Below are 26,476 nucleotides of genomic sequence, written 5' to 3' on the forward strand. Positions count from 1 at the left end.
GTATGCTGTATGTGCGATTGAAGTCGTGCTATTATTGCGGCTAAATCTCGCGCACGCAAAGGAGGAAGGCGGTGAGGTTGCGCGCCGTCTTCCGTAGCGCGCAGGGCTTCGGGGGCACAGTATAGGTAGGGGGGGCGAGTTTTATTCTGAGCGGCCCAGGCGACCGCGTGCGCCCAACAGGCCGCTGTATCTTGAAAGCAGTCTGCGACGGGGACAGAGTCCGTTGTGCGCTGTTTTCGCGGCTTAGTTCGAGTCGATGCGAGACGAAGCACGAAACAATTCGCTCGCTGCTGCTGCTGCTGCGCTACGTCACTCCAGCGTGTTGACAGCGAGTTTCCGCGGTCATGGAGTGATGTGTGTTCATGCTTGCTTGTGCCTGCGGGACACCATGCTTGTTAATTTATTTAGTATGCCTATGTTTACAAGTGTTTTACGGCCGATAGTACCACTATCCTTACTTCGTATAGCTGCCCGCTAATTTGCTATCTGAATCGAGGCTTCGCCTTTTGGGCGAAACTGCGTCTTTTTTGTAGCGCAGAACAGAGGTTCGCATACCTTGTCAGCATACAAACGCTATATATGCTTTGAGCCTCATATAGCCTTGTTATGTAGGGGTTTTTCAGCGAACATTTTGAAAAAGACTTAAAGGTTGCCTGCGGCAGATGGCACAATTACAGTCCATGAGCTGGTCTACTCGAAGAGGCGGACATTACTTTAAAAAATAAAATAAAATGCATAATCGATTAATTAAAAAATTGTGAAAGTTTTTAATTTGTCGCACATATTGCAATTTGCAATTCTATCCAGGGAGCGACTGACTCAGCAGCCAGACAGGACGCCAAACAGTTTAGTACGCAAAGAAATAAAACTGGCACACCGATACTCTTTCTCTCTCTCAAAGTGTTCTTTGGATTTTTCAAGCTTCGCGAGGTCGTCCCGTGCAGACTAACCTTCGGCATTCCGGTTCAAATCTTACGAAAAACTCACGAGGAGAAAAGGCTATGCGCAACAATTTACTGATACAAAGGAAAAGAAACTGACGTACGATAGGCCTCGAGTGCTGGGTGAAGAGTCGACTGAGATATCACGCCACTGGTGTTAGGCCTGCTCATACTGTATACCATACTACCAATCTCTTGCGAGGTAGTCAGAGAATACCAATTGAATATGTGCTTGCGTCATTCCGAGGGATAGTAAAGTTCTTACAAAAACCGCCAACTTTGGAGTTGCAAGGCATGCAGCTCCGATGTTCGCTTATAAATTATACGTTTAATACTGCTGAGTCCTCACACCTCCCAGCGTCCTTCCACCTCCGCCGCAAAGACGAAGAAGGCGGTAAATAGCATCATCCGCTCGGCGTACAAGGCGGCAATGGGACTGCCCCAGTCCGCCAGCACACAGCGTCTCCTCCAACTTGGAGTATACAACACCCTCACAGAGCTGATAGAGGCACACAAGACTGCACAGATACACCGTCTTTCTCGCACCGAACACGGACGTTACATTCTTAATCGTCTTAACATCAACCCTACAGGTGACATCCACCCCACTGCTCCCCTCCCGACTGGAGTCTTCAGTCGGCTGGTCATCAAACCCATGGTGAAGAATATGCTACCCGGCCGTCACGATAGGCGCCGCCAACTGAAGGCACAAGCCTTCGACGTCACCTACTCCGCCGACGAACATGCCATGTACGTGGACGCGGCGAAATGCGACTAACACATACGTAGCCTGCGTAGCGACGCCAACCACAACTCTCATCAGTGCCGTTACAGTGCGCACACACTCCTCCGCCGCTGCCGAAGAGGTCGCGATCGCGCTAGCCATCCCGGATCCCCGCACAAGCACGGTTCTGAGTGACTCTAAACCAAGCCATCCAAAATTTCTCAAAAAACCCATTCCGTTTCCCAGCCGCACGCATCCTCCGCGGTTGCGCTCTCGACAGAACTGTAAGCTTAGTGTGGGTACCTGCTCACGCGGGGAACTCTGGGAAGGAAGGGGTCGACCGTTTAGCCCGAGGCCTAACCGGGAGGCCGGCCCCTCGAACCCAGATGCGCTCGCAGAGGCCCCAAAATCCTATGCTGAAATTACAAACTTCTACAAGGAGCCGAAACGCGTGCTCCCGCCTCCCCACCCCGACCTCGAACGAGCGCAAGCCACCATGCTTCGCAGACTGCAGACCGATTCAATTCTCAGTCATTCTAGGCTTTATTTAATCACTAGAGGGGATTACGACCCTGTCTGTACTAAGTGCGACCATGGAGTGTTCGCCACTCGGGCACACATTCTCTGGGGATGCGAAGGTAACCCTCCCCCACAATCATTACTGCGAGCTCCCTCCGAGGAGGTTTGGAACCAGCTGCTGACAAGAGCAGACAAGAAAACGCAACTGGCACTCGTCTCGTGGGCCCAAGACGACGCCCCCACCTGGGAGCCACACTAGACCTACTTGCCCTAACTTCCTACCCTGCAGTGGCAAATGAAGTTGTTTCTCTCTCTCTTTCTCCTTCCACATCACAGCTTTGCAGGCGCAAATACATTCGGGGTATCTTTGTTCAGTACTTTAGATACTTGAACTCTTGACAGGGGCATAGCATCCAACGAAAGCGTCGATACACAAGCATGATTCAGCATTTATCGCAGTACGACTTCTTTGCAACTTCTGACGCAACACTTACACGGCATGGCTGAGGGTACGCTGCAGGCATCGCATAAAACAATGTTGCGAAGCTGTTATGAGCCTCGCTGCAGCAGAGTTGCAGTTGTGGATTCCAAAATTTAAAGACAAAACGTTAAACGCCACTAAGACACAAGCTACACTGATAAGAGGAGGAAGCGCGCGAAACATATCAAATAACCTTGCTCCCAGCAACCAGTTGAAAAATAGCGCTAATTTCCTAAAATCTAAGGGCTCATCTAACACACATTATTCACAGAACACAATAATCTCCGCTGTACATTGATCGCGGATTCCGGCAACTAAAGGCTTTCGCAAATTCCTCCATGTTGAGCAGCGGAAGGAAGCAGAAGATCTCCGACGCGAGGCGCTGCAGTTCGCTTTCCACACCGCAGGAGAGAAGGCAGAAGCGCCTGAAGAAAGTCTTCTGAGCCGTGTTCCAGTAGCTGTCCCAGTCGGTGGTCGGCTGGCGCTCCTTGTACGCCGTCGCGAGCGCGTCGTACGCGGTGCGAGCACTCTGAGCCAAGACGTAGATCGTGGTAGGTTCGTGGTCGCGCCTGTAAAGGAGGCTCACGTTGAACGCCGAACGAGCCTTCTCGTCCATGCACTGCTCGTAACGGAGCAGGGCAAGCTTTTCTTCCGACGACCACGGGGCTAAAGAGCTGGGCGGCACCACAGCGTACAAAAGGGCTCTGGCCAGCAGTACGCCTAGGCTGCCCATGGCAAACTCGGGTGGCACGTCGCCGTCGTAGAAAACGGGCTCCCGACGCAGGGTCGCTGGCACGACGACACTGTCGGAGAGCGCGTCGTGAAGCACGTTGCTGCTCAAGAGGAAAACGTCGTCCATCTCAGCCTCGCGCACCGCCGGAGGATCTTCCAGTTGGCTCCACTGCTGCTGTTCCTTGAGGCGAATGAAGAGGCCCGGAAACGCGTTGATCAGGGAGGCCTCAGCCAGGTCGCCGTGCTCGAGAACGGGACCATTCTGCGCGAAGGTTGGGAACTGGTGCAGCCTGGCATCCTGGAGCGTTTTTTGTGCCTCTTCCCTCATGAAATCGCTCATCCATGCGAACCTGTTGCCGGCGGAGATGGCCCTGAGCACCTTCGAGAACACCGGAAGAATGGTGGCGTTCGCGCGCTGTTCCAGGAGCAGGTGTCTCGCGATGACATCCCTCGCATTGCGTATCACGAGTCGGGTCGCATGAAGGTACGATGACACGACGCGCTCGGAGTCACTGCCATTCACTCGACGCAGATAATCAAACCGGAGCCCGTCGACTAGAATCTGGATGTACAAATAGACCACACCATAATCGACAAGGTCTTTGAAGAAGTCGAACAGCCGCCGGATCAAGTCGATGCTGTCGATAGATATTATGGAGTGGTTGCTCACCTTTCGCTCGTCAGGTAGGTACACATTTAGAGCATCGAGCCACTCGGCTTGACGCACAGCTGTGGTCAGGTGCTCGAAAACGGCCGCGCTCTCTCTTTGCTCCTGACCAGCCTGCACCATGATACTACTCACCGTGTGCTCATAGTAGAGGATGTCAGTGAGGTTGAACTTGCGGTCTCGAATGCTTGAGAGCTCGTGTAGCAGTTCCTGCAGGTAGTCCTTCGGGGGCAGAACGGGTTGCACGTCCATCTTTTGCGCCAGCGTCTGGCCGCGTAACATGCGCAGGAACACGCCGTCGGGAAACTTGCTCAGGCGTATGTCGAGGACGGTGTGAATCCCGTGTGCCAGCGAGAGTTTCACGATGTGCCGTACAACATCCGGGAATGTGGACAGATTGAGAACCACGTCGCCGTACTTCTGGAAGGGCTGCAGCACGTCGCTCATGGACAAGGTAGGCGTGCTCACGAAGCGCTCGCAGGACCTGTAGAACTTGGCCAGGCTGTAGAAGTCGTCCGAAGCTGCCGCGTAGCTATCCGACATGCTCAGACTGATGTTGATATGTTCCAGGAGATGACGCGTACCGTTGCGAAGAAAACTGACGAGGTCTGCATCGGCAGCAGTTGTCTTCTGCTGCCAGCGATGGCAGACGTGACCGTGAAAGTCGTGGCACGGGTTCCTGCTGTTGTCGATCAGCATGTGCATGTCGAGCACAGCGCGCCTGCAGGAATCGCTTGAGCATAGCCCTAAACGACTGCCATATGGCTTTTCGCCAAAGAAGAACAGGAAGACTGCCGTGCCGATAATTGCCACTGTTAGTACCACGGTGATGACGCCAATGAAGAGCGTGGTATTGTTGATGAATGTCTCGCTCTGCGGCGAGATCTCCCGGATCGTGGTGCTTCCAACTGCGAAGAGCACAAAGCAACGTTGTGCAAAAACCGTTAGAAGAGCACCGCTGTGTCATAGTTGGGTTGAGTTAGCTTATGTCATACGAAATCTTTTAAGAAATGCCCTGTTTCTTCTAAAGAAGTTTGGCTGAAACCATGTGCGATGACTGTCTAAGTTATGCGAGAGCATTCGCACGAGATATACACACATACTTCATTTAACCTGCATTACATCACTCTTCACTTCATATGTTGGATCGAAGCCAGCCGTTAGGGGACGGTGCATGCTGAAGTACGATGCGTACATTTCTGCGCCCGCCGTTAACCGTTAGCGTGGCACCGAGGATAGTTACTCGCTTACCATACTGCAGCGTAAGGTTTTCATCCTCGGATACTATAAATATTCTGGTTATTGTTTTAATGCCACACAGATACCCAGCCAGTCAGGCGAAAGTGGGCGGGGCGAAAGTATTAGGCTTATGCGAATATGACTTTCTATATTAGTTCGAAGCAAAGTCAAAACGAATAGCAATAAGTGTCGAATAATTTCGAACCGAATAGTTCCAATAGTTCTGAGATTTGCGTAAAACCTTGACGTAAGAACCACATGTTGAGAAATCTAAGGAAAGTTGGTTCTTGCAAAAAAGGAAGCATATCGCCCACGCGTATGATATGGGGCCTGATCACTGATCAGCAGCAAGCTTCCCGTGACGGTTTGCCCACCACTCGCCAAATGGTTTGCTCACTGAAACAAAAGCTGTCGATTACGCACGTTTTAAACGGACTGACAACTGGCCAGAATGTGTTGTGAGACGCTGATGGCAATGAATTTACCGTGATTTATAGTGATAGAATCCAGCACGATTGTTTGCCATTTGAGTAGCAATTATAATGTCTCAAAAAACCAGTGAGAGGCGTGACTAGGCGGAATTGCCATAGGAGAATTGTGCCATGAATAGGCGCCAGCACTGCGCCTATTCTACAACTTGTCTTGCCTTAAAAGGAAAGCCATGCAGCCAGCAAAAGCATGGCCTTGCGAAATCAGTTAGTGTTACTTGGAGGCGCAGATTCGGACACCACCTATTATTGTAAAGATAAGTCAATGCTTCAGAAAACATGAACTGCAGGAACATCGGCACGAGAAAGAATATACTATTACTTTCTCACGACTATAGAGCCGCACTTGTCCGCTCCCCACCCATGTCGACGTAAAATCGCTATCGCACTCACATATAACCGTTTCCAGCATGTTTCTTGGGCACGGCGTACCTACCGGGGGAAGTCCCCCCCCCCCCCCTCAAGAACTGGGGAAGGTGGAAGCAAAGTAGGCCATTTGCACCCCCGCTTTTGAAAGCCGGGAATACGGCGCCTCGAGTCCAGATCAAGATCACTCGAGTATACAGAAAGCCGCTTGAAGCCCTGATAATGGTGGTCTGGCCTCTCCACCAGCTGCACACAGAGTATTCGTCACATTGGGTCTCCAGGGCTCTCATCACCGGTATGTATATAGCACGGAGGCTCTACTCAGTTTCAGCTGGTAAATTCCCCACCTCTACACACCTGCAGTAATCTTTCAAGACTTGATCTAGGCATTCATTCGGACTACTTCGTCGGTCATACTAGTAACCTCAATAGCGCAATTGAGGTTCCCAGTACTTTCAAGACTGCTTTCATTTATTTGGCCGTGAGAGGCTTTCTCGCAGTGAAACGAGCGACAACAGGAAGCATCGTTTCTCGCTGTCGGCACTCTTCATAAAGCCAGTGTTGTGACAGCGAGTGCCCGTGGTCGTCGAGTGAGATGTGTTTATATTTTCCTGTGCGTGCGTGACACCATGTTTTTCATGGGCGTATTTGCCCGGGGGGCGGAGGCATGTCCCTCCCCTCGCAGTCAGCAGTGAAAGGGCAAAGCACGCCATTTGCGTCTCCCCCTGGAAGCTTGATACACACACTTGTGACGGGCACTGTTGGCTGCACACTGCCAAATTCAACAAAACAGCAGTTGGTGCCAAGTTTTGTCTCAGAATCACACCTACACAGGTAGCATTCCTTTATTACGTATGTCCCTTGCTTGGGCAGCTAGGATTGCGTTTCGGGCCGCACCGCCACGAGCTGTGGCAGATCAAGCTCGGCCGGCCGCACTAAGCAGTTCGGGGTTACGTGCGTTGCGGTGCAAGCCGCCTGCGGGACGTGCCTTGCAAGCCTGCATTGCTGAGAAAGTTGTAGCTGGACAGTCCAAAGCAAGCTTAACCTGCCATCTCTTGCATTTTCCCGTGTTTACTGAGGTCACCTAATCTAACGATCTTTGAAAACCCAAAATCAGATTTGCTCTTTATAATTTATCGGTGTTTACTCAGTGTGGCCATTTTAGCAATTTCGTCGCTATTTAGCGATTTTTTGTCTGTTTACGACAAGATATTCTGTTTAGCAATCAGCGACTTTTTCTAGTGACATTAATGAACAATTGGCGATATTTTAATGAATTAGAAATTAGAACGGTTGCTTCTGAAATGGCCTTCTCGAACGCAGTTTAATATTCAAAAGCTACACGTAAGTGGCCGAAACTCGCTGTACGATGCTAGGCTCCGTGACCATGATGAACCAACGGTTGCCTTCACATTGGTAGCCTTCATATTCTGATTGTGCTTCACAGCACAGTGGCCGTCATAGCCTTCACACGGTGCTCACAAAATTGATGTTTCTTTATCATTTACAAAAACAATTTGAATACGTTGAAACGCTGCGGGTTCAGCGGTGCCACTAAATCCACTCGATTGATGGACGTGTGCAAGCGTGTTGAAGAGCTCATTTACGAAACCCAAATGGAATTAATATTGTGTTAACATTTAGAACACCCCGGGCGATTAACACATATCGGCTGCGTAAAAGAAGCGTAAATATCGGACGGCTCAGCTCTTTCACGCGCGTCTCAACAAATTGCTCCTGCTTATCACGGCTTTTGGACCGATCAGTCGGCAGCTTTGAAGTAGATCAAGGGCGAAGATGTGGTATTTTACCTGTACTAAGCTCAGGTGATTGCCATCGCCGTGTTAGCAACGTGCGTTAACATAGTGCGTTCCGCAGAATCTAGTTCTGCTGCCACGGACGACGAGAAGTACACACAAAAAAAGAAATGGGGGATTATATGCTGACTAATTGTATCTTTATGCTATGAAAAATGCGTTGCTTGTGTTCTTTTAAGTCGTGCTGTATTTGTAACCTTCCAATCTAAAGGTAATGAAAGAAATTTAAGCTGTCATAACCGGTATGTCACTATTAGAGGCAAACGAATATCGACTTTTTCGAGTACGAATGGATCGAATACAAATAGTAATTGTCGAATATCGAACTGAATATCGAATAGACAAACGCAGACGCCCGTATTTACAGCAGGAATATTTATTTCATTACAATCAGGAGCTTGCTTGTACTGAATAGACAGCCAACTGTCATGGACAATCAGGATCGTTTTAAACACAACATCACTACAACCACACTGAAAAGAACTACACGAATAGCCGCTTGGCACCTTCAGAGCCTAGTGGCAAACGAACTTTCCAAGAATGACAGGCTGTTGTATGAACAGCTTTTAAAAAACGATAAACAAATATTTGTTAAAAAAATATCAGAAGTTATGGAAAATGAAAAGAAAGAAAAGCTAATATAGTATTTGTTTGCCATAGATATAGTAAAGGCCCTGCTACAAGGAAAACATCACTTGTTGTAACGTAAAATGTAAAGTTGCTACATGACTAGACTGCAAGAAAGATTAATTGGCAGACCAGAAACAAAAATAAGTGGTTGTCATATAATAGACAAAAAGAAGGGGAACCGAGGGACGCGATTTTGTAAGGGCTCAGTTTTGTAAGAAGGCTCGCACATTTTTGTTATTCATAACCATATGAAACCATTAGATAATGAAGAAAAGGAAAGCATAGGAAAGATTATTTGTAGATTTCGATTGAAATGTAAAAATGAGAAGGTAAAGGGAAATGGAGGGAAAAAAATTACCGACGATTACGTTACTTCCTAATGCGACATTTGAGCGCAGCAAATAAGCTGTTTCACCTTTTCGATAGATTGAGGCAAAGAAATCGAGCAACACATGTATGCGCTATCACAGAATTTTTTTTTATTTTTCACACGTATTCCTTTAACAAAGACTCCACTAACAGTTCTTGACAGTCATGAAGGAAGCTTTGTGGTCGGAGAAATAGACTGATGTATGTTCGACTTGGTACACCAATGCTTGATTCTCAAAGACGAGATCTATACAAGTGCCTCGCGAGGTTGTCACAGCCGTGGGACGCGTTACGAGCGAGAGGAACGGGATGTTCTACCGCATAAGTGTTAGGAAATTGCTGTTTGTCTTTATGTCAAGCCGCCACCGATCTGGCTCTCTGATTGCCACCGCACAGGGCGAACGGCAGCGGCAATTTCGGCTCGGGCGGTGCACATATACAGATCCGCCGCCACCGATCTGGCTCTCTGATTGCCACCGCACAGGGGTTGCATTGGAGGAGGAGCGAAGAAAGGAATTAAGTTCGAGCCGGCGCTTTGACAACCGGAGACTCGCAGGAAGAGGGGGGAGGGGGGCGGCGTGTACACCCAGCGGCAAACGATGGGGGCAGAAGCGCGCGCAGCAAGCGGACAACACGATAAAGGGAGGAGGGAAGAGATAGCAGCGACTGACTGATGCCGCTGACGCCGATAGTGAGTCAACCCCAGCTGCGGAGTTGGTTTCAGGGACAACGAATAACCGGCGCGTCGGCAACTGAAGAGCACCCTATCCGCCACACAAGAACAGGGGGGGGGGGACCCTTTCCTCCTCTTTCTGCATGGCGGCGACGGTGTTCTATGCAGTCACGTTATCTTGACTCTCTAGCGGCGTCAGCGGCATCCAGCGGTATCAGTCGGTCGCTGCTAGCGCTGGGGGGATGAAAGGGGGGCGGAGCTGGTTACGAGGCCGACGACGACGACGACGCGAAACCCAGGAACGGACGCCAAAGAGCTGCGCTCTAAAACTACTTGCTGATGGTGGGAGGTGAACCCACAACCTCCGCATTATGCGCACGTTGCACTAGCACTTGTGCTACGGCGAACGCAATTCCCATGTCCATGCATTCTTGAGTGTTCATGTATGAGTACAAGGATCTAACCCAAGGAGTGGTAACTAGAGCCACTCAACCAACGCAAAACCGAAAACAAAGCTTGCATTACTAATTTTGTTTCTGGATTACTTGAAAAGCTTTGTAGCTGTTTTGCTTCTGATAATTCATAATTTGCGATACTTTCTTCAGCAGGTGGAGAACAGTAACCCTATTTTAACAGTCGGTTGTTGCGAAAAAATCTAGTTAATTTTGATATTCGAAATACCGAATAGCTTATTTTCAAATACGTATAAAATATTGCGCACCAACTATTCCATTTGAAACTTCAATAATTCACCCACCCTATAGCAAGTACATTAGTAAAGCTAAAGCCCCTTATACCCTGCAGGTAAATTCACCGTCTTCTTTCAGCTGCACGGACATTAGACCAACCTGAAACGTATAGGCTAATTATTTACTTCACGCTAGCTAGTATTAGAGTCTTCCAAAACACATATGTTCTTAAACTCCGCCTGATAGTCATAGCGAGAATTTTAATGACACGCTTCAGAAAGTATTGGCAGCACTAGACCGTAATGGCCCATAAATCGTGATTGAAAACCAGATCTGTCGATGACAAAGATAACTTGCAGTGACGTACTTTTCAGCCTTTTTTACTGCAATGATAATCGTGTAATCAGCGAGGGAGGCGATCTTTATAGTGCGTGCATCCTGGGCCCGCTCTAAGTATGTTCCGCCCAGTCATGAACGCCAACTATAGCCTCCAGTGTATATGTTACAATAGATCAACGGGTCAGTAACAGATTAAATAAAATAATGTGCGATTGTTTATTGGTCTGCGGCCGCTAAAGCGGCAGCTATGCCTGATCCTCCTCCCACACACGATGCGCGCCGGCTCGTTCCTCTCCCCTTGGCAGGGGCACTCGGCGTCAGGCTTTGTGGTAAAGCACACAAAAAATGACTATGTACTGCAGGAGTGAAAGGGGGAAATTATATACAGGTTTACAGCAATGGAGCTTCCGTCGTTGACGTGGCGTCAGTGCCGACAAGGAAATGCGGCAACAGAGCGATCCCAGGTGGCACGTACTTAAAAGATTACTTTCCGACCCACAAACCTCGCAAACATTCTCTCTCTCTCTCTCCATATATATATATATATATATATATATATATATATATATATATATATCGTCACTGAAATATCTCTCTCATCAGGGCCCAGTGAAAGTTTCCTGCTGATTCACGCTTTTTGGCTGAGCTGTTCGACGCCGATCCTTTTGACTCATGCGGCTGGGACTGAGACTGGGTTCTTACAGTGTGTATTTTGAAGCCCCTGCTTTGGCAGCATTGAACTTCAATACTGGCTCAGCCACAGCAACCTCTACTACAGAAACGTTGCGCTTCTTTGGCTCCAGTGCCCATATCACTGAGTGCAGACTCTCGTTGCTGCTTTGCGTTTTCCCACGCTGGCATCGTTGAAGCAGCTTTCTGTCAGAAAGGCCTTCCTATATGGGAAGCAGCGACTGACAGACTTGAGTGGGGCAATTTGCGACGATGTTTGGGTGCAAGCTCACTTTGGTTTTTGCAGCATTTCGCTTGCATCAGGAGCTTGAGCCTGCGAGTCGATAGCATGGTTAGCCACGTTTTCGTTAGACGTGATGTGATGATACGTAGCCATCACTGCCCTTTGCATGACGTCCTCCTCTCCTTTGTGGGTCTTGAGAGCTCATTTATAGTAGGAGCTGAACATGGAGATCAGGTGTCCAGTCAAACGGTCTTTTCCACTGACGCCCTCATGGCCAGGGCGTGTTTTGCAACCGTGTTGCGCATAGCTGTTCCCATGCTTTTCTTCGCGTGGTTCACGCAGTCTTGTTTTTCACTTGGCATATACCCTTACACTTTGCCTTCTTGCAATGCAAGATAACTGCGGCTGTCAACGTCACAAAGCACCGTGGTGTACCGCAAATAGTTCCGCTCAAGAGGTCTCCTGAAGAGGATAAGTGCAGCCTCTATCTCCCAGCCTTCGTGTTTGTATTCTTCTGACACTGGTTGCCATCCAGGCCATCCTTCCATTCTTCATAGACTCCTTCAGACTCCTTTTGGCCTTACTCACATGCAGCACAAATGTTACGACTCAAAACAAGAAAGTCGATCCCAAGTCCGCTTAAAACCTATCATGGTGCGAACGCTTATGTTGCCAGGATGAAAGTCCGCGGGTCATCCATGACCCATCACCGTACGACACCGCGATGTTCCCAGGGTGGTTTACGTTAGATCGGTGTAAAGTTTGCGAACCGACAGCGCGCAGCCGCTTGTCAGGTTAAATGCCGTATACGATCCTAAGCGAACGTCACCTTTATCTTCACATAGATCCGCCACGTTTCTGCGTGGGCTCCACGATGACTGATTCCCACCAACGAAAACACGCCATTGAGCGCAGTCTGTCTGCTCCCGGTTGCTTGTATGGCACGTGCAGCTAGAACGTCCACATTGAAAGCGTTCATTTTGTTATCGCTATATAAGAACGCGCGGCGAGCTCCATGGCGATGGAGTCTCGCTACGGTTCACGCGTATGAAACGTAAATCCACAGTGAGCCCGTATTCCCGTTCGTCCTTGTGGATTTGCAGATCACGTTGTACTCTTTGCGCTTCGCAAGTGGCGACGAAGCATTCACTACACATAAGTTGACAATTGTGAACGTGGTCACATCAAACGGGCGAATCCCGCCATCCGCAGCGTCACCCACGGAGTCGCGTTTCCTTTGCGTCTTTAGCTTTCTTCCTCATCCAAGTCTGAGGGCTGCCGATGCGGCCGATAAGTCGTGCCTTGACAAACGCGACCGCTGCTCGAAGTAGCGGCGGCTGAAGGACTCATCACGGTCTCCGCGGCAGCCGACAGGCTCGTTACGTCCATCTTGGTGGTAATGACGACTTCGTCACTGGGTGCAGAAGATGCAGCGCCCTGGCCATATTGTGGTGCCACGCGGCGTTTGAAGTTTTCATTCAGAGTCCGTCGTACTTTTGTCGCACCAAACGTGTGCCTTGTGCAGAATTTCTGCTCCGGTTTTGGCATAGCTGGCCGCTCCCTCACTAGCATATGGACCAAGATGGCGCACGTCCGTGGGCCGCCCAGAGCGCGGAGCAGACGAGGCACCCTTAAGTCACGTGCGCACAGTAACGAGTAGGAAGGCACGGTGGCGTCTTTTTATGTAGCATAAAACAATATTGCGGCTAAAACAGTGACCTTATAAGCATAGCATTAGGTGTCTATATATATATATGTCCCGCGCCGAGCGACAACAGCCGCTCGATGGTGAATATATATATATATATATATATATATATATATATATATATATATATATATATATATATATATATATATATATTCAAGAGTAGCAGTATATTTCTCAAATACACTTTTCAGTAAATTGGTTTTTATCCCGATTTCTTGGACTCTAGTACCCGCGTCCCCCCTTAATTGGCTCCGGATACGGGTAATGCCTGCACAAATAAACATGCTTGAAACTAAGCATTCGTACCAAATATCGACTCTGGACGGACACACACACGCACGCACACGCACGCACACGCACGCACGCACGCACGCACGCACGCACGCACGCACGCACGCACGCACGCACACACACACACACACACACACACACACACACACACACACACACACACACACACACACACACACACACACCTCCAAACACGCACGCGTTTAGTAGTAATTGCGTTTGGAAAGTAAACACTCGACTTGAATGTGTCTTATTGGAAAACATTCGAAATAACCTAAACAGTGCCCAACCAGGAAGACTTTATTTTAGAAATTATCCCAACGTTTTGGTGGCCATTCCGGTTCCATCAACTATAGCTTCGAGAAGCCGCAGCACCTTTTTATACGTTCGGTAGCGGCCCTGTCTGTGGTAGCCCCGGGAAGCGACGCTGCGTGGCCCTGCATGTAAGTTGGGGGCAAAGCTCCCAACGAGCGGTTCATTGCCCTGGTGGCAGCTTGGACGTGCCACGACTTTTCAAAGCTTCAAGACAGTGAAAGCTTCGCGACGGCTTCCCGAAGCCACCCCTGATGTAGGAGTCGAAATTATTCAAAAACATTGGTAAGATTTATATCAAGCCTTCTTTGTTGGTGAATGCTTAATTTGTCTAATTTCAGTAGTTGCATTTAATGAATGCTACAGTGGCGCATCACATTTCCAGTGGATCGGCTCTATTACGTATATGGTGGTAACGTGCAAGGAAGGTGAATGGAATTAATGTGCCATGATCGGTTTGTTCGAGACGAGCACCTCACGCGATGCTCGTAAACGCTAGAGTATCGAATCGAGGGAGAAAGGAAAAGTCAGGCAGTTGCCAGCGTGCGATCTGCTCCACCTCGTCCGGTACAGGTTCCGGTTCGTTTCGCCCGAAGAGAGATGCGCAACGTGTCAGCTCTCGCGTAGTATGATGCGCTAAGAAATGAGATAAGCTACTGCAAAGGCGTTCGTGTAAACACGGTCGATATGTCGCCACACTCACATCGAACGGAGGACTTCCGGCGGCCTGTGCTCATGACCTCCGTCTCAGGATCGCCCGGATGCTTACTGTCACGCCTCTGTAAAGCGCGCAATTGCGTATCGGCAAGCGAAAACCAGAAAAGCTCGTTCAGAAAGTTACCCCCTTATTCTAGAACGTCATTTTACTCAACACTCCAACCAGACTAAAGAAAGTAGATAGCAGGGCCACCTTCCGATAGAAGTGGGTACTGCGCTTCGTTATCATCCACGGCACTTGATTAGAAGTGTAATGTCTCAATCAGTCAACGGTCGCCGCTGTGCTAGACTGTGTACTGGAGTAAGAGCTTCGAGTGGCGGGTCACTGGGAAGACGGGAGTTACGTACCCCGTATCTCAAACCACACTGGAAATCAAAGTTCTTCCGCCAATGATGATGATGATGATGATGATGATTAATGGCATCCCCTTTGAAACGGGGCGGTGAAAAATAGTCGCCTAGCCTGCTTGATTTAATCAAATATGCTATACATGTTTTCTTTTTCTAGCACTTTTTTATTTACTTACTTATTTCATACTGCAGACCTTGTTCAGGTCGAAGCAGGGTGGTTAAACACAATAATAAAACAATACATTAATAAATCAGTAAGGTGGCAGGACAACAGTAATACAATGAATCAATCAATTGAAACAGGCAACAACGAGTTATTCCAGTGTGTTATAGTTCGGGGGAAAAGGGAGTGCTTGAATACATGCGTCCGTGCAAAATAAGGTGTTAGTGAATTCGGACGATGGTGTCGAGTAAGCCTAGACGTTGAATTAGACAGATAGGATGCAGGACTAATTGATAAATCTCCATTAAAAAGCATGGAAAGAAATCGAATTCTTAAGTTTTCCCTTCGCTGCTCAAGGATTTCGATGCCATTATCACACGTATGTGACGGGGAATCATATCGAGAGAATTTTTAATATATGAGTCGCACGGATCTCTACTGTACCCTTTCGAGACATTTAATGTTTTATTTAGTAAACGGATCCCAAACAACACATGCATATTCAAGTTTCGGTCTAATTAATAAATAATAAGCAAGCGGTTTTACGTTAGGTGGGGAATCTTCAAGTTTATGTCGCAAAATATACAATTTACGCAAAGCCGAAGAACACATATTATCAATGTGTAAATTCCATGATAAATTGTTAGTAATTGTGGCACCCAAATACTTATATTTTGTTTCTTCCTGCAAAGGCAACGAACCTAACGTGTAACTAAAGGTTAGTGGAGCTTTCTGAGGAGTGAAGCGAAGAAAGACCATCTTTTCAGCGTTAAGCCGCATTCCCCACATTATTCGCCAATCAATAATGCCAGCTACCTAATTGTTTAAATCAATTTGATCACTTTTTCAAGTGATTTCTCTAAAAAGCACACAGTCGTCCGCAAACAACCTAATTTGCACACTGGAATGGATTGAAGTAGTAATATCATTTATTTAAAGTAAAAACAGCAATGGTCCTAGGACACTTCCTTGAGGAACTACCGAGTTGACCGGAAGACAGCCAGACTGTCGCTTATTAATTTCCACGAAGTGGCGGCGATTTGTTAGATAGTTTGTTATCCATGCGATCAATATTTGTGGGAGCTCAAGATGTCTAACATAAATATATTGAACTGTATCGAAGGCTTTGTTAAAATCAAGAAATACAGCATCAATTTGACCATTCTTATCGAGGCATGAGGCGACTGAATGAATTACGGTGACAAGCTGTGTAACTGTTGAATAGTCTTTTCTAAATCCGTGTTGAAAATTAGACAGTATTGAATGTTTGTCTAGAAACTCGTTAGTCTGGTTGGCAACAATATGCTCAATTAGTTTACAACACGAGGATGTCAATGATATTGGACGGTAATTTTCTAACAATGAACAGTCGGCCTTTTTGAATACGGGTACAACTCTGGCTATCTTCCAGTGATCCGGTAATTTTTCAGCAAGTAACGAAGCACGAAATATAATAAGACGGAACCTTGCAATAGTTTCAGCATAGTGTTTAAAAAAATGTTTGGAAGGTTGTCAGGACCACATGAAGATTTAGTTTTAGTTAACGAGCATCGAAACTAAGCCAGTGTAAGAAATAAAATGTGCCCCGGATGTGTGAAACGTTTTATCCTTGGATGAACTAATGCCAGAATTAGAAAATACACTATGGAAATAATAACTGAAATGATTCGGAATATCTCTGTGACCGGTAATGATTGATCCATCGATGCGGATTTGTGTTACTGTCTTCTTTTTTTCGCTCAAGTAATTCATCTCCGTAATACATCTCCATAATATTTTCTTTCTTCTTCAAAATCTTCAGTTCTGGATGGATGGATGGATGGATGGATGGATGGATGGATGGATGGATGGATGGATGGATGGATGGATGGATGGATGGATGGACGGACGGACGGACGGATGGATGGACGGAGGGATGGATGGATGGATGTTATGAGCGTCCCTTTAAAACGGGGCGGTGGGTTGGGCCACCAAGCTCTTGCTATTAGACTGCCTAATGTCCTACCCAAGTTAAAAAAAAAAATACACTGAACTCCCACAGCCACATTTTCTGACCCCCTATTGCGAACTTTGCTTAAGTACGTCTCCATATTTTGTCGTTTCCCTACTTTTCTTCCACCAATCTTCCAATCGCCTCTTACAAATCTCTATTGCGGACATGGTTACTTTCCCCCTGCTGCATCTGGAGTGTACAATAATTGCTATCGCGATAATATAATAAGAGTATCCCGCAACTGAAGCGTCCCGTGGTTCATTACTTTCCGCAAAAGAATCAAACTTGCATCATGCGACGATTCGCTGCGCCGCAACAATGTTTTCTTTTTCTTTTGTGAGGCGGGGGCACCGAAATGAAAGAAAGAAACGCAAAGGAAAGCATGTTAAGAGCATCCGACAACTGAAGCGTCCCGTGGGCCTTTACTTTCCGAAAAAGAAGTAATGAAATCGAACGTTCACCATGCGGCAATTCGCTGCGCCGCAACAATGTGTTTTCTTTTTCTTTAGTGGGGCCGGAGCACCGAATTGCCCACAATCGTATGACTGCTTGGGGTTGCTAATGTGGCTACCGAAGGAATATCGAAGAAAACGTGAGACGCTTGGCGCACAGAGAACCATACTGCTCGTTATCGTACACAGGCGAAACAAGGCTTTCCGGTGAGGTTACGCTCAAGCGAACGCGTTGCAATTCGTCGAGTCCCTGCAGTGATGGCGGCGAGCGACCATTGTTTCTTTTTCTCGTCTGCCAGCCAGAAAGGGTCCAAATTTTTGCCAAGCGAAAATCTATTCGGCCAGAGGAACACGAACGCGCACCGAAGTGCGCCACGGGGTGGTCTTGGCAACACGAGAAAAACGCATGCGCTCTGGTTGGCTCTGGCAGCCCGTGGGTAGCGAGAACAAGAAAATTGAAGAGGCTCAATGTGGGTGCTCGCAAATAAAAGTCAAAGTTGAACAATAAATAAGAACGTAGTTACCTTCGCTGGCATTAGTGCCTTGACAGGTGAAAAAAATGTTGATATTCTTTTCTGTGACATGACGGCACAAATGAACCACCCGAACGCTTCGTCTCATCGGACCTCGCTGCGTGCTTTGTCAACTTGCCTGATAGCGTGTTCATTTGGCTTGTCTCGTTGTGTATGTACGGTCCGGTGAACGTCTTAAGAAATGTGAATGCACCTTTGGCGTCAAATGTTTATAAGAGCATTAAACCCACAGTTTCGGAATTGAAAATATAAAGCACGACTTTGGAAATATCAATGCACCTTTCGCATCAAAAGTTTATGGGAACTTTATACCCTTAAAGTTTCAGAATTCAAATCCATGCGCTCCTTAGATTCCGCGGCCTCCGCGAGATGCCGCGACCAGCCCCTTCGCCATAGAGTTACTGTATGTGCTACCGCAGGTAGCAGAGTTGCGCGTCTGTTTTATCACGCCGCTAGCGCCTCTATTGGTAGAACGTCATCACGTGGTAGCCAAGCAACCGTGCATTGCGGAGAAGCAGATGTTCGGGCCAATTTTTGTATTTCCCGACGCCGCCGCTGCAGCGAACTGGATTGACACAAGTTATCGCCAGTCAAATTCAAATCCCATCCGGCCGATCTTGCCGTTCGCTGTCCACGTGCGTGCTAGCTGCCCTAGCTGCGTAGCAACAACGCAACGTGCGCAGCGCATCTCGCGTTTGTTTCGTCGGCCTGCCTTGTGACACCTTACTGCAGTAATTGTTTTTCTTCCTTTGTAAAACTAGTGAAGGGTGTTCAGGTAAAGACACCTGAACAAACAAGTTTTCAGTCAACTGCCTATTGCGTCAAGTGTGTATGAGATGAAATTGCTTGACTATACAGCTACGTGCTTTTTGGGCTGTGCTAAAAAAATTCACAGCTGGAATATTAAAAGCTACTGCAAGTCTGGATTTTTTTAACATAATGGAAGCACGTAGAGTGATACAGAAGATTTAGCTGGAATTACCAGTTTTCTGCATGTGATGCACCACACTGCTTTCACAGAAGCGTCGTAAAAAAGCCAGCTCACATTTTCATGATTATGCACTGCTTGGGTTGTTTCTGAATATGAAAGAGGTTACTACTAATTAAAGATATTTAATCTACTACAGCTTATGTGAAGCAGGATGCAAGATGAATGAATGTCGTCATTTAACATACGGTAAGGGCCTAACTGTGTTTTGAATTATTCCCTATAATGTAGCTATGTCAATCCTGTGAGAAAAACTTTCGCTACACTCCCACAGAAGGCTACTTTTGGAATCCCTGCAGTGAAAAGGCACATAATGAAATCACACTTGCAGGCGTAGCTGATATCCGTTGCTTGCTGGTAGATGGATATGTTCCTACACAAGATCTAATGGGGTTCCACAGTCGAAATATCAATGGTTGGTCATTGATACACCAGTAATATTTTAGACTGGCTACATGTTGAGAGCTATGGCACAGAAGCAAGTATGGGCCTCATTATATTTAGTACAGTTCCCTTTGTAAAAGAGCACAACTTGATAAAGCTCACTATATCAAAATATTTGCACGCGCATACACTAGTGTTCTTGGTTTTTTTCTCTGAAATTCGCATTGTGATTTTACTGCCAAAAAAGAGGTAGTTGCGGCTCAGTGCTTTTTGTTACAGTTTACATGCTAAAAGAGCACTGCACTGCTCTTAGTAGCGTATTCATCTCTGTTGAAACAAAACCTGATTGCCAAGCAGTATTCAATAATAATAATATTTGGGGTTTTACGTGCCAAAACCACTTTCTGATTATGAGGCACGCCGTAGTGGAGGACTCCGGAAATTTTGACCACCTGGGGTTCTTTAACGTGCACCTAAATCTAAGCACACGGGTGTTTTCGCATTTCGCCCCCATCGAAATGCGGCCGCCGTGGCCGGGATTCGATCCCGCGACCTCGTGCTCAGCAGCCCAACACCATAGCCACTGAGCAACCACGGCGGGTAAGCAGCATTCAAGCGAAGGAAAGTTATTAAAGTATCTGATTGTTTACCTCAATTACTAAAGTTTGTCCAGTTTTTATTACGCTATGTTATTTCGAACCTTGTACTACCTTGTGAAGTAGCTTTGTCGCAAGAAACTTTTTGTAGGATTTCCGGAATCTATAATATAACATCACCATATTCCCGAAGTTTATTCGGTGCGATCTAATCGTTACCGTCGCGGTTCACGAATGCTGCATCTGATCGGCGTATATAGAATGCACAATCTATCCTAGATACGCGAGTGCCCATACGTTTTTAGGGCGGAGAAAGTGCACAGGTGAACGCAAGTCCAAAAAAAGAACTAATATACGCGCTGCATCATACACCGCGCCCCAAAAAAGGGGCAGCGCCTTTTTCTTCGCAGTCTAATCCAGTCAGCTGTTTCGATGCGCTTTGTTTGCGATTAGGCGGAAAAGCGGTGCACAAGCGATGCAAAAGCGCCCACGGCCGATCTACGATACGCTAGGAATGTCGCCTGCAAAAACGGAGTGCGGCTTCGCCGCATATACTTGGTTGCTTCTCAGGCAAGATGGCGGACCTACGCGCAACTCTGCTACCTACGGTAGCATATACAGTAACTCTACTTCGCCATCAAAACGCCCCTGAAGTTTTGTGCTCGGATGGGGTTCATTGCGTTATGTGACTCCCGGTGCATGGTGTTACGACATCCCACCGCTGCCACCACTGTTACGACTTTGAGGTGGTCCCGTAGCGCTCGTCACCCGTTTCGTGACAGAGCGTTGGTAGCGAAGACTCCGAGTCAGGCGTCGGTGAGAATAACAAAAGGGACTTTATACACTATATACAGGTCATTATACAGGACATGAAGGGATCGGCACTGGGGCCGAGAGCTCACAGCAAACGCGACTGTTCTCGCACGGCGACGTCCGGCGAAAACGCGTGACACATCTCACTCCAGTCGAGAGCGGCACTCTGCTCCCGGTGGGTCGGCGGATCCGGTTTTCCAGGCGGCGCGCCGCGGCTTATAAGCCCCCAGAAACCATTGTCACTCAAACGGCCCAATACAAAGTGAGCACTCGACGCTCGTCGGAGGGGTTCAACCAGCGACCACGCTGGCCACCCCGTTCAAAACTGGCGGGCGCGGTGACCTCCAGGGAAGGGGAGGTACGGCGCCGGGCTGTCTGGCACTTGGCGACACGTTTGAACATGTTGCCCGCCGATGCTTCTCCGGAGGACACCACTGCCTGACGGCTCAGCATCTTGACTTGTCAAGGGGAATTAGGGCGCTGTGCCTTTCGGCGCAGCCCCGGGTTTGTCCAAAGGGCGCTCGCAGGAAAATTCTCCATCTTGCAGATTCGGAATCCGGGCTTGTGGTAATGGCACAACAATGGACACTGCCACGAAATCCAGTACGCGTTCTCAATGTTCGCGCTAAAACGCCTTTTCGAACGTGAAAAGGCATTCTAGGCAAAATGCAGAATAATTTCCGGCGCCGGGGGTAGTTTTGGTCCGCGGTGCATGACAGCACGAAAAGATTTCGGCGGGGGGGGCGCTGAAGCCACATAAGCCCTCCCCCCCCCCCCCCACTGGCTACGCCCCTGTCTCCAAAGTGGTGTTAGATTTACGATTTCCGCTAAACAGACATCACTTCTCCACTGATCGGCTTCGATTTCGCAATTACAACACGTGCCCTAAAGTGAATAGTAAGATTAGTTTAGAAAAGTTACACAAAAAAGTCATGAGAGAATGCGTATATTCGTTTCTTTAATATGGCCCCCTAACTGGCTGCATGCTTTAACTATTGACTAGGAGAATCATAGCGATCGCTATGATATCGGCACTCCAGGTGCATTTTTTGCCGTCGTCGTTGTCGCGACGATCCCCATATATTGTCCAAGGGCGATAGCCGTCGCCACGCACCGCATGCCGTAGGGGTGAGTGAAAGGCGCGAGAGGAAAGTGGGTAGGAAACTGCCGTCTTCAGTCGCGTGAAAAGACCCCGGGGGGAAGGGAGGGAGGGAGGTGACATTGTACTTCGACCGCGCCCGAGGTGCACCGACGTTCGCGGCTAAATCTCGCGCGCACAAAGGAAGAAAGCGGGGAGGAAACGCGCCGTATACCGTCGCGCGCTTGGCACTCGGGAGAGGGGAGGGAGGAGGCGGCGGCGTTGTATACTTAGGCAGGCACTGCGATCTGCGTCGGGGGCAGAGTCTAGGTGCGACGGCGGCTCCAACGTTTCTAGACTAGCTTGGGCGGCTCATACCTTGGTGCGTGCTGCGTTCTCACCGCTCGGTTTGCGTTGAAACGATACACAACACGCAGGTCCTTTCGCTCGCTGCCGCTGCCGCGCTTCCTCCCGCCAGCGTTTTGACAGTTTGTGTCCGTGGTCATCGAGTGTGATTTGTTCATGCTTGCCTGTGCCCACTGGCACCATGGTTGGTAATTTAGACAGTAAGTGAATGTTTGCAAGAAAAATAGGTATCCTTACTTTGTATAGCTGTCCATGCATCTGCTATTGCCGTCGATGCTTCGCGCCTTCCGGGCGAGATTGCGACTTCTTTGTTTAGGCGTTCAGATTCGGACTGACCATTCTCCACTTCTGGCTCTCTTTCCCAACTACATATCCCATTTCTAAAATGATGCGTTTATAACCACTCCCAGCGCTGCTTGACCCTTCGTCGTCAATAGCAATTTCACTCAATTTATCATAAATTCCTTCTGTCACTAGAAGTTTAGCCATACCTCTCAGCGCCACCTGGTGCTCATTTTAGGTGCGAGTACCTAAGAAAGCTTAGGTACTCACGGACTCAGCGACCTCCTCCTTCGTGCTCCCCAGGGCGCCATGAAGCAAGCGACGCGCTTGCTTGAGGGGCGTGTGCCAGCCCGGGACTACGGCCACCGGCTTGAAGGGTGGGGTTACATTCACAAACGAGCTCTCGTCTTCCGGGCTCTGCAGTTGTGCGTTGACGGGCACCTGTGGAGGCGCCTCGGTACCAGCGGCTTGTTGTGACTCGACGGCGCTGCTGGCCACCCTCTCTTCAGTCGAGACTGGCTTACTCTCGCCTGCGGAGTCACAACCGCGCAGGCGTTGCTCAGAACACTCGGGGCCCTTTCGCGGTAACGGGATCAAGCTATGCATCACAGAGACAGCAAGCAAACACATCGACCATATAATAATAAAGCCCGCACGTTGAAACGCTCTTTGCTTATTCGCGAATCATACTTGGCACGAAGCGACAAAGAAAGCATCGGGTTGCAGGAACGAGAGTTATAAAACTATTACTTACAAAGGGGACTGACGCAGGCGACCAAGGGGCGACTCCGAGATTACAGCCAGCGATGCTCATGCACAAAAACTTAGCAGTTACAACCGGATGATCTCGCTTTTAACGAATATTCTCGGAACTGATGACATTGTAGTCCTTCTTGTATACTCGCGGCCAGCGTTATTGCATGCTCGGATGCTGCATTCTGCGTGTTTTCGGGCTCAACAGGGTGAACACTGCTTTCGGCGAAGCGCGATTCGCTTCGACTTCGCTTCGCGGCTGAGAGCGCCGGCGCATGTCTATGGAAAGCACCTTTCCTACTAAGACGCACTCTTGGAGTCAGATTGGCGTTTACAGCTACGAATCAATAGATTTGTTAACACACGTGTAAGTGCGTCTGGAAAGAGGAGCAAATTTCGAAATTTCGCACCAGTATCCTCTGTCCAACGCGCGTCATCTTCAACGAAGAGTTCGTGCACTGCTACAAGACGATAACGTTTATAAAGGTCACGCTTGACTAGCCTTCTGGCTGTCACCTCCAGAATGATGTCCTTGGTGACAATAGCTTTTATGAAGTGACGAAAATGGCGGAAGTAAATTTGTTGGTCTTGTGAAGCACATTAGCTATCGCAGGATGCATGTGCCGATACCAGCGGTACTGTGCTCGTGCCACTCGATGTTCTGCATATGCTCAACTTAGGCATCAGAGCAGCAATACAATTAGAGTTAAGCGCATAACGCCTTTCTTCTCAATCTGCGCTGCGGAGCTTGCGAATGCCAGAAACTGGAACGGTAGGCTGTGGCTATATCTCGAAGTATCAGTGGTGATGGTGACAGAGGTAGATGGGAATTATTTCCGCTGTAAAACCCTCAGGGGAGGCGATCCGACTTATACGGGCAGTGTTTTTTTTCTCTCCCATGGAGTGAGGAGTCTGCGGAACCATTCTATGGTAGCGCCATGTTGCAGTTGGCAGTAAAGGACCAAGCATATAAAAGTTATTGTGTTCCAGTTGCTCCGGCTTCAACACAAGCGATAGAAGTCGCTTCCGAAAATACCTGAACGGTCCTTAGAAATGGGCTCTTCTCTCTTGCATCCGGAAAGGCACTGGGGTCTCTGCTGTGAAACGCATACTCCTCCCTCCCCCCCCCCCCCCCCAATTACCACGCACAATTGCCAGCGCCCTGCATAAATATGTCTTAATTACTGCGACCAAGATCGGGCGGTTCGAACGCGTCAATCTCGGGGGCCATGCTGCTACTCAACTACTTCTAAACGGCCGTCCAACCAAGGGCCTTGATATCATTAGGCTCAGCTTACCCTGTTCTTCGGTTTGTTTGGGGCTTACGACGTCGGTGCCGGACGGCGACTTGATCGCGCTTGAAGTGCGCTGCATGCGTTGGTGACGCCGCTTGGCGCGGTGCTTCTTTGAGGGCGGCGAGGACGGCAGCGCTCTCGGAGGCTCGTTGACCCGCGGGCTCCTTCCTGTCTGCGTTGGAGACAGGGGGTGTTGCTGCGGTATGTGCCATGAACTGGGATCAGAAGCGGAGTCCATGTTGGTCTGGAACGACTACCAAACCGCAGATCGCAGACGTTCGATAGAGATTGTTCCGCTCCTGCCGGTCGCAGCTCGCAGTACGCGCGTGCACCCAGCGCAGTTTATACTTCTTCCTCTTTCACCCCTCAGCGTGCAGCTCGATAGCACGTGCTCGAGGACGGCGCCAGAAGGCGCCCCGGTCGTCCAGACCAGGGCCGTGGAGTGGGCCACCCAGGTCGCCGTCAGCCATGAGCTGATGGCCATCTAGCACGGAATCGTCCGCACATGCGTTCTGACGAAAATAAAGTTTTTCCATCCATCCACCCATGTCGTAAAACTCTGAGGAGATGACCACTTCCCACAAACATCCGAAAAAATTCACTGACGAATACGATACCCCCTAATGCGAGATTTTAGCGCAGTTCTATACGTGTTTTCATTTCGCGATATATTGGCTGGCACGGACAATCTGTCTCGTGCGGCCCGTTGCAAACGGAGCGAAGTGTGGCGCGACTGCCTTCGAGAGGCAGCGCGTGGGTGACGCGTGAGCGCGACTCACAACAGCCGCGGCAGATAGACCTCCGCTCATGCAGCGTTTTGTTTCCATATATGGTGTCGGTGGACGCGCTCGCCGCATGTCATCGGTGAACAGACTACGGTGCCTTACTCTGGCGCCATCTCGTAGCTGTTGTCGCCGCAGAGCCCGTCTTGCGCAGCACTACGCTTTTCTTCTCGCGCTTTCACCATACTCTCCTCCTCCGCTTTCCTGCTCGCGCTCTCTTCGCTATTGCCGTCTTTCATCCGCCGCTGCGCTCCGCGTTCGTTTGTTCATCTTTCGCTGTGCTCGTCCGCTCAGTTACGCTGAGGGAAGACGCCGACGCGAAAGGCAGGAACGGGCGCCTAGGAGCTGCGTTCTAAAAAGATTGGTTGATCCATCTTTCAGAAGCATCCCAGGAGAAAATATACAACTGGTTTTAGCTGGATTCAAATGGGGTTGAGTAGTTTCAGTTGGTGCCAGCTTGAAAGCAACTGGTTTACCGGCGAGCCCAACTGGTCCCAGTAACAAACAAAACCACTTGCAGCTGGTCCCAATGGAGGCTAACTGGCCTCCTGTGTGCATGATGGCCCCAGTTGGATCCCAAATGGGACCAGTTGGTGAAGGAACCAAGTGGTGCCGGTCCAGCAGGTCCTGGGTCTCTGTGAACTGGTCATGCAACTCGTGTTTGTTCATGGTCAGGTAATGCATCGATTCATTCTGCATGGATCACCTTTCAGTCAAATTGCATTTAAAATTGTTCTGATGAACATAAATTATTCTGTCTTCGACATGAGTTCATAAATTTAGAACCCCACAATTTGAGCGGAAATGCTATCATCGGCTTGAGATGCTGCTACGCACTAAAGAGCACAACACAATTCTCAGTATCTCACAAAAATTTTGTCCTGTTGTAGTAAAGAGCGGCCTTTCCACGACTAAACAGCCAGTCCAGCTATGATTCAGAAATTTGTTAGCGCATATATAATGATAAAAGAAGTTTTTCGTCTTACCCAAATGGTGGGCCGACCTAAGAAAAGTTAACAGAACTGCTAT

General features: G+C 48.7%; 2 protein-coding genes across 2 annotated transcripts; both read right to left on the reverse strand.

Annotated features, from left to right (window-relative positions):
• Positions 1-345: 345 nt before the first annotated feature.
• On the reverse strand, positions 346-14,684 carry LOC142573067 (uncharacterized). Its single transcript, XM_075682584.1, has 2 exons — positions 14,605-14,684; positions 346-4,972 (listed from the first exon to the last, which is right to left on the reverse strand). Exons 1-2 carry the CDS (start codon positions 14,636-14,638, stop codon positions 2,931-2,933), a joined length of 2,076 nt encoding a protein of 691 aa, XP_075538699.1. The 5' UTR covers positions 14,639-14,684; the 3' UTR covers positions 346-2,930.
• An 8,191-nt stretch (positions 14,685-22,875) lies between these two features.
• On the reverse strand, positions 22,876-24,986 carry LOC142570659 (uncharacterized). The gene is made up of 2 exons (XM_075679018.1): positions 24,669-24,986; positions 22,876-23,147 (listed from the first exon to the last, which is right to left on the reverse strand). Exons 1-2 carry the CDS (start codon positions 24,901-24,903, stop codon positions 22,876-22,878), a joined length of 507 nt encoding a protein of 168 aa, XP_075535133.1. The 5' UTR covers positions 24,904-24,986.
• Positions 24,987-26,476: the final 1,490 nt, after the last annotated feature.

The sequence above is a fragment of the Dermacentor variabilis genome, chromosome 2 (assembly GCF_050947875.1).
Source record: "Dermacentor variabilis isolate Ectoservices chromosome 2, ASM5094787v1, whole genome shotgun sequence".
In the NCBI taxonomy this organism is placed as follows: domain Eukaryota; kingdom Metazoa; phylum Arthropoda; class Arachnida; order Ixodida; family Ixodidae; genus Dermacentor; species Dermacentor variabilis.